The sequence below is a fragment of the Cyprinus carpio genome, chromosome A5, assembly GCF_018340385.1.
Source record: "Cyprinus carpio isolate SPL01 chromosome A5, ASM1834038v1, whole genome shotgun sequence".
NCBI lineage: Eukaryota > Metazoa > Chordata > Actinopteri > Cypriniformes > Cyprinidae > Cyprinus > Cyprinus carpio.
The window spans coordinates 1,061,110-1,069,102 of record NC_056576.1 but is presented as its reverse complement, the minus strand read 5'-3'; the positions used below and the strand labels follow the sequence as shown (position 1 = coordinate 1,069,102).

Here is a 7,993-nt window from a genome sequence, read left to right as displayed (position 1 = left end):
CAATAAAGGGCTCATCTGGGACATCTTGATAGGAACAGCATGGATCCCACTTAACACCATACGCCAATCAGATGAGGTAAGTGGGCACCACCAGCCAATCAGAATACACCCTCAACAGTCACACATCTCAGCTTTCAATCTGGTGAGGCATGAAAGTGCCACTCCCACCTTGTTTCACACTAGAAGTTAAGACCATCTGAGTCATGCCCGGAGCTGAGGTGGGTGGGGAGTGCAAATGGTGAGAATGATGAAAACAATGCCTGAATAGCTTCGAACTGGACAGTTCTGGAATAGCCCCAGGGTGCCAGTCAAAGGCAGTCAATTAAAATAATAATTTAGCCCAAAATTAAAATGTGCTGAAAATTGACCCTTAGGCCATCCAAGATGTTGAAGATTTTCTTCAGCAGATTTGGAGAAATTCAGCATTACATCATTTGCAAGTAGATCCTCTGCAGTGAATGTGATGCTGTCAGAATGACAGTCCAAACAGCTGATAAAAACATCACAATAATCCACAAGTAACCATCATGAATCCAGTCCATAAATTAATTTCTTGTGAAGCAAAAAGCTTCATTAAGATGTTTATAACTTAAAGCCGCATGGCTAAAATATGAAAATCCATCTATAATATTGCTTTCTTCATTGAAAAAGTTGTATCATCTGAATCAAGAAAGAAAAATGCACAGCTCAAGCACTGTTTACAAATGAAAGCAGTTCAAAACACTTTTAAAATCTGTCAGTGGATTTTGATGTGAGAGGACAACAAGGGATAGATGTTTTCACTTGAGAAAGCGTTATTATGGGTAATGGACTGGTATTCAGAGTTGGCGGCCACTCACATTTTCTGCAGAAAATATAAAAATGTAGTTGAATTTATTAATATTGCCCTCATGAATTTATAAATGGAAAATGCACATACCCTGTGAAACAAATTCAGTCAAAGTCCCTGGCATGGAGTCTTATAGTGTTCTCCCTCTCTCTTTCTTCAGGAGGGGCCTGGAGAATGGACCTCACTGGATTCAGAGGTTCTGATGAAGGAAGATGAGATATATGGCACTAAAAACCCCACTCCTCACCAAGTGCTGCTGGACACACGCTTTGAGCTTCCTTTCGGTAGTCCACATATAATATAGAAAATTCCTTATTTTATTTTATTTTAAGATTTACCTTTTATCAGACCTCTTAGAACAGATTCTAAGCATTTCCTTTAACTGGCACATATACAGTTGCCACAAAAATAAATTAATGCATTTTTAAGTGACTTAAAGGGATACTCCACCCCAAAATGAAAATTTTGTCATTAATCACTTACCCCATGTCGTTCCAAACCCGTAAAAGCTCCGTTCGTCTTCAGAACACAATTTAAGATATTTTGGATGAAAACCGGGAGGCCTGTGAATGTCCCATAGACTGCCAAATAAATAACAGTGTCATGGTCCATAAGTGAAAGTCATCATCAGAATACTCCATCTGCCATCAGACGTGCAATCTGGGTTATATGTAGCGATGGGAATACATTTTCTAAGCGAGGAAAACAAAAATAATGACTTTATTCAACAATTTCTTTGTCAACAGTCTCCTCTGTGTCTCTCCATATCACCGTATGCTGCGTATGCTCTTCTGTATCATTCGCGCCACAAGGATGCGCTGTTTCTACGTGTATTTAGCTTTGATTTGAAAGAAAACAAAAAAGTGCATCCTTACAAAAAGTGTTCCCGTCGCTTCATATAACCCAGATAGCACATCTGATGGCAGATAGAGTATTATGACGAGGACTTTCATACCTTTTATGGACCTTGACACTGTTATTTACTTGGCAGTCTATGGGGCAGTCACAGGCCTCCCGGTTTTCATCCAAAATAACTTAAATTGTGTTCTGAAGACGAACAAAGCTTTTACGGGTTTGGAACAACATGGGCGTAAGTGATTAATGACAAAACTTTCATTTTGGGTTAGAGTATCCCTTTAAGACTTTGCAAACCAATATAATATTACTGTTTGAGTATCCCTTTAAGTGTCCAAGTACTTTTTAGGGCCACTGTTTGATATAAAAAATCTAAATGAATTGAGAGAATTAAGGAGACGTAAATGAAGAACATCTAAGGGAAACAAGAGTGGAAGCAAAGTGTGCTGATGTATTTGTGATATTCCTGCAGTAACTACTACTGTCTCATGCCATATTAAACACTGTGAATACAGAATTAAGTGCTACGCGGACCGAAAAATCTGGAAGGTAGCAGCGGGAGGAGCAAGAGGCGCATTGGAACAGTGGAAGCTGGAGTTTTATCTAAAGATATCAGACTTTCCTTTGCCCTTATTTCTGTATTATTTGTTTGCTTGTGCAGATATCCCTGACGACGAGGCCCAGTACTGGACTAAAAAGCTGGAGCGCATCAACTCTATGAGGACACATGATGAGGTACAGACTGTGTGTGTTTAGATGGAGTAGAGATGTGTGAATATGTACAGTAGAAGTAACATGTTAGTTTGATGGACCTGGGCAGCAGTTACCACTATTCAAAATTTCAAATAAGTAAATCAGTGAGTGAGTTTTATATGTGAGATGTGATATTTTTTTTTTCATATCCAACAAATGGAAATCTGTATAGGGTTGTTTTTTTTTTCTTTTTCATTTTCAGCTGTTGCCTGAAACTCGGAACCTTTTCTTAAATATATAAAAATAAACCAAAAATGATTTTGGTTATGTTGAATTTGTATATTGTATCAGGTATTTTGTATTTGGTATTTTGAGCTAATCAACATTGCATTGCTAAACCAAAAAATTCTGGAGTTCTACAGTTTAGTTATAAGAATGATCTTTTACTGCCTCCTGCTGTGAGCACTGAGCACTGCAAGGGCCTTACAGTTCTACTTTCAAAAGACCACTAAGATGTGCTGTATAACCAATGGAGGGGAAGATTAGAGCACATGAACATCACATCTTAGTTACCAATGATTCCTAGCAGACATGGTCTTAGCCAGTGTAAAACAAGTTTAAGTAAGCCTCTAGCTTAGGCTTTTCGATTCACCTCATTTATGAAAACAGACAGCGTATTAAAACTGATGTTAGCTGAAATACTTTGCGTATTAGCATGAATTTGAACCATTTTATTAATTTCCCATAAATTTCTGAATAGTATTCACTGCAAGATGAAGCACAGAGAAGACAGCTGCCCTCAGCGCCCTCGCAGTGCTGTAAGTATTCTCTTGGGGAAAAAAATTAAATTACTTGATGAGTAGCTTTCAAGCCAGTAGATGGCAGTAGTTTATAGCTATTGTGATGCATTTAACCCTGGTGATTATGGCATTCAGACTTTTATGTTCTGTTTGTTGTATTAATATTGCAAGTGTCAAGATTTATTTTTGGTTAAAAGGATAGTACACCAACAAAAGAGGCTTCTCTTATGTTAACTTAAACCTTTATTACTTTCTTTTTTACTTGGAACATAAAATATGATGTTATGCAGAATGAGACTATGATAGTCAATATTTACTTTCATTGTATGAAAAAAATCAATAAAGTGGAAGTGAATACTATGACATCTCTGTGAAATTTACTTTCTTGTTCCATGGAAAAGAATGTCATAGAGATTTGTAACAACATGAATGTGAATAAATAATTGCTGAATATTCATTTTTGGGTGACCTACGCAACCATGAAGTAATTTCCTGAAATACTTGAGAGAAATTTGTAATAAGAAATACAGAAGTAGATTTATGATATTAAATAATCAAGAAAGCAGAATTGCTTGCAAACTCTTTAAACACTCTCTGTGGGTTATGCAATTATATTTTGCATAAGTAACACTTACAATAAGACTTTATTAGTTAATGTTAATGCATTGACTAACAAATGAAATGCTCATTGTTAGTGTTCAAGTATTTAGTACAAGTCGTTAGAACAACTATTTATTCTTAGTTCATGTTAGCTCAGGTCTGTTAAACATTAACAAATACAAATTGTGGTTTTAATAATGTATTAGTAAATGATTAATGAAGTTCACTAATGTAGTTAATCAATGTTATCAAATGGAACCTTATTGTAAAGTGTTACCATTATCTTCTATTGTTTAACTTTCTCCACACCACTAGGCGACTGGACATACTTTGGATGGAATGACCAGCAGAGTATGTACTTTGTGTTTTGGAACTAATCATCATTTTACTTCTTTCTTTCTTTATTCTTTCTGTTACCATTTATTCATTTACAGAGAGAAAGAGTGAATAAGGTTCGGTTGGAGGAACTTGTAATGGAAAATTGTATTTACATTACACAAATTAGCAAACATATGTGTAATATGCACTACCAGTCAAATGTTTTGACACACTAGACTGAATTGATGTTTTCCATCTTAAGGAGCATTCACACTATACTTTTCGGTCAATTGACTTCCATTCATACACATGCAAATGTGGGAAAGAAGAAATGCAATCTCATGCAAAAAAGTTTTGGATTTCGCTGCCTTATAGGTTCAAGTTTGGGGAGCTCTGATCAGCAAATTAATATCACATGAATCTGTGTTACCAAGAAAAGATCAAAACATCACGGCATGACCTTTAGCTGAATTAAAAGAACAGAAATGTAAAACTGCAGCATTGCAGGAAAGTGGAGTAGATTGTATAATTTTACATTTTAGATTTATTATTACTTGTTATGTGTTGAATTTAAGCTTTTGAAAAGACGCTGCAAAGTGTGATGTCATACCATTGTGGGACCTGAGACTCGAAGCCGAAACCTTCAGGGTACAAGTCCGACACTCTATCAGTTAGGCTACGCCTGTCAAATGCAACAAATGCTTTTGATTCATTTCATTTTCATTGGTAACTTACTATTGAAGTTAAGTGCATTTGTAAACTGAAATTCTTTCTCCTTTCCTATTTTGGTTATTCATTATTCCTTCGTTATTCATATATTTATGCTTCATGCATTTATTTGTTGTGAATGTGATTTGTATTTAGAAATGTGTAATTAACAAATAACATCTCCATCACCTTTATTTATTTATTTATTACCATTTTCAATTTCCTTTTAGCTTTTATGCAGTGTTGTGACAATCTTTTACAAGTAAAAATATTCCATGTAGTTTCTCTTTTAATATGAAGTTTAAAAATAATACTAATAAATTTAGTTTAATATAATTTATGCTGGAATATAACCTATACCACAACTGTCACTGCTTTAGCATTGTCTTTGGAGTCTCTGCATTCATTTAATTTAATTCATTTGAAGTTTTAGGTGTAGTTCTCCCTGACCACCCTTTACTCAATTCTGGATTTCGTTATGCTGTAGCTTTTGATGACCATGACAGTGCTGTGGATGACAGGGACAGTGATTACCGCAGTGAGACAAACAGCAGGCCTCCACAATACCACACCACAGCTCAACCCAATTCCTCTGTACATCAGTACCCTATTGGCCGAAGGTTACAGAATCATGCATTATCTAGGACAGACTCTATCCAGAGCTATGACTTGGATTATAGAGAAGGAAGGGAACAGAGGTATGTTTGAACACTTGATTAAACAAACACATGTACATCTTGGCATATTTGAAATATTCTATTACCCACCCATTATCTAAAAATCCTTAAAAAAGTTTGTTATTTTCAATATTGCAATTATCTGAAGCAACCGTTGAATAAGATACTATGACTTGTTTTCAGATAAAGTCTTGAATATACTTGTATTTTGTCTTTCTGCACTGACAAACTTGTTTTCTTGTTTAAAGTTTGCATTAAAAACAAGGGTAGTGTGCCAAAGACTATCAGTGCGGTAAGACAAAATACACATATTCAATATACTGTATGATCTATGAGTAATATCTAAGAGTTGCTTCTAAAATAAATTTTAAGAATTAAAATCATCAAGAAATTAATTTTTGCTATCAGTTTAGCTCCAAAAATGTTAAATTTTAGTTGTTTCATACATTTTCATTTTTTCTGTCTTTCTTTTTATATCCATCTATATATTTTAATTTAAGATTTTGTTCATTTCTCTTCCTGTTCATTCTTCTCCTCATCCATGCTTCTGGCACTTTCACTTTAGGTAAACCAGATTTTCAAGTGGTACAAATTATGTCAGAATGATTCCAGTGGACTCAGGTATGGGGGTTGAAGACTGGGAGACCAAATACAAAATTAATGACAACATACTGGATGATTACCTGGAACCAGAGCAGAAAACGTGGGGTGACGATGATGACACCAAGAGTGAAATTTATAGAATCGTGAGTAGACCGGGTGACTCCAAAGACAGTCGGTTTTACCAGACAGTGTTATGCAAATCCCATCAGGAGAGAAGCCACAGGCAGCAGTGAGGTCCGTTTGGTCTATAAGGAAGCTAGAAACTTCAAGGATGATATTTCCCATCCTGAAATTTCCATCATTTCTTCAATTAGGCAACTTCTCAAGGCAAACCAAACATCATATACAGAGGAGCTGTTGTACAAAACCAAGATGTGGGCAAGAACTCATTTGAAGACACCCTTGAGAACTATACAATTTATTGTGAGGAAGAGGAAGCCAGGATGAGAGCAAGAAGTAAATATGGGTCTGCAGGATCTGATGAAATGCAGTTCTCTCTTGGGTCTGAAGAGGAGCTAGATGATATGGCGTTTGTAGAAGAGGATGCACAGTATGAATATGACAGTTACTACAATAACGCAAGACATATTTCCTCTTATGATGAATGGTCATAAGGCTATTATGAACAACAGAGCAGCATGGGGAATGATTGCACATGGGGTCCAGATGAAATATTGTCATCTGTGCAGAAGCCAAATAAGGAGTATCATGATAGTATGGACGAACTTCAGAACTTAGTCGGCTCTGTGTTAGAATATCAACCTGGACGAGAGGAGGAAATGAGTAAATATAAATCAATGCAAAAGTCTGTCACAAAAACAGAAACAGAGAGTGAAGAAAAGAAAACTGAGGGTAAATCAGCTGAGATAAAAGAGGAAAAAGCTGTGGAAAAATGTATTGTGGGTGTTAAAAACACCATGAGCTCTGTTTAAATTAATCACAAATACTAAAACAGCATCTGAAGATACAGAATCAACAGAAACTACAACAAAAACTCCATCTCCAGTTCCTCCCCAGTCAAAGTCTGCTATTTCCAAACTGTTCTCTTTCATACCTAAATCAACTTGTAGTCCAACTCCAGTGGCTGTTTTACTACCTGTTAATCAGGTAGTTAATCAGGAATCTAATGCAGACAAGAAGTTCTCTTTGCAGTCGCTCTTGCCATTTCAGTCCCCAGAGGTCAGTCGACCAGCTAGTGCCACATCAGAGACTAATGCTACAATCATTGCTGATTCAAGTGGCTCTCAAACTCAGGACTCCACTTCAAGTCAGACACAAACAGTGGTTGATTCAGTGCTAGGAAGACTGAGCCCTTTCAGGCTTTTTGGAGACAAATCTAGTGCTGAAACTATTTCACAACCAAATATATCTCAGGGAAAATGCAGAGTATAAAGAAGAATCTATGGAGAAATTCCAAAGTTTGTCTTTAGAGGGGTCTGGCACACAACCTGAGCACCAGTCCTCATTTGGGGGATCAGGAAGTGGATCAGTAGAGCTCTTACCTGACACAGAATCATCTGGTGAATTACCTGATTCCATGCCCAGAGGTGTTACATACAAGCTAGTAGAGAGTAAAACTGAGGCAAAGCCTGCCAGTCAAACACTCGCAGAAGACACTGGATTATTTAGCCCCTTTAAAAAGTCATTGAACTCACTCATATCAAACAATGCTCCCGACGATAAGCCAACTGAGGTCCCTTCGGGGTTTTCTATTTTTAAGCAAGCTGAGGCTCCAAAATCTGAGGATGTGTCTGGTACTTTTGGCAATAAATTAAAGCTCCCTTTCTTTTCCTCAGATGCTCCAGTCAATACTCAGGTGCCTAAACAAGAAGGTGGTATGCTGTCTGGATTTCTAAAACTGACAACAGGTAAAGATCCCAATACTCCTAGATCTGGCGGACCCCAAACTG

The 7,993-nt window shown here is 36.7% G+C and overlaps 1 protein-coding gene across 1 annotated transcript; it reads left to right on the top strand.

The window, feature by feature from the left end:
* The first annotated feature begins 1 nt into the window (after position 1).
* Positions 2 to 7,440, top strand: LOC109089428 (protein unc-13 homolog B-like). Its single transcript, XM_019103515.2, has 7 exons — positions 2 to 76; positions 990 to 1,113; positions 2,346 to 2,419; positions 3,138 to 3,195; positions 4,093 to 4,128; positions 5,291 to 5,501; positions 6,046 to 7,440. Exons 2-7 carry the CDS (start codon positions 1,032 to 1,034, stop codon positions 6,047 to 6,049), a joined length of 465 nt encoding a protein of 154 aa, XP_018959060.2. The 5' UTR covers positions 2 to 76; positions 990 to 1,031; the 3' UTR covers positions 6,050 to 7,440.
* Positions 7,441 to 7,993: the final 553 nt, after the last annotated feature.

What these genes read in the sequence shown, in the direction of transcription:
- LOC109089428 (XM_019103515.2), top strand. Translation starts at nt 1,032, where the DNA reads ATGAAGGAAGATGAGATATATGGCACTAAAAACCCCACTCCTCACCAA. An exon ending in CTCAGCGCCCTCGCAGTGCT is followed by an intron (nt 3,196 to 4,092) that starts GTAAGTATTCTC and finishes CCACACCACTAG; the next exon opens with GCGACTGGACATACTTTGGA. An exon ending in TGGATGGAATGACCAGCAGA is followed by an intron (nt 4,129 to 5,290) that starts GTATGTACTTTG and finishes GTTATGCTGTAG; the next exon opens with CTTTTGATGACCATGACAGT.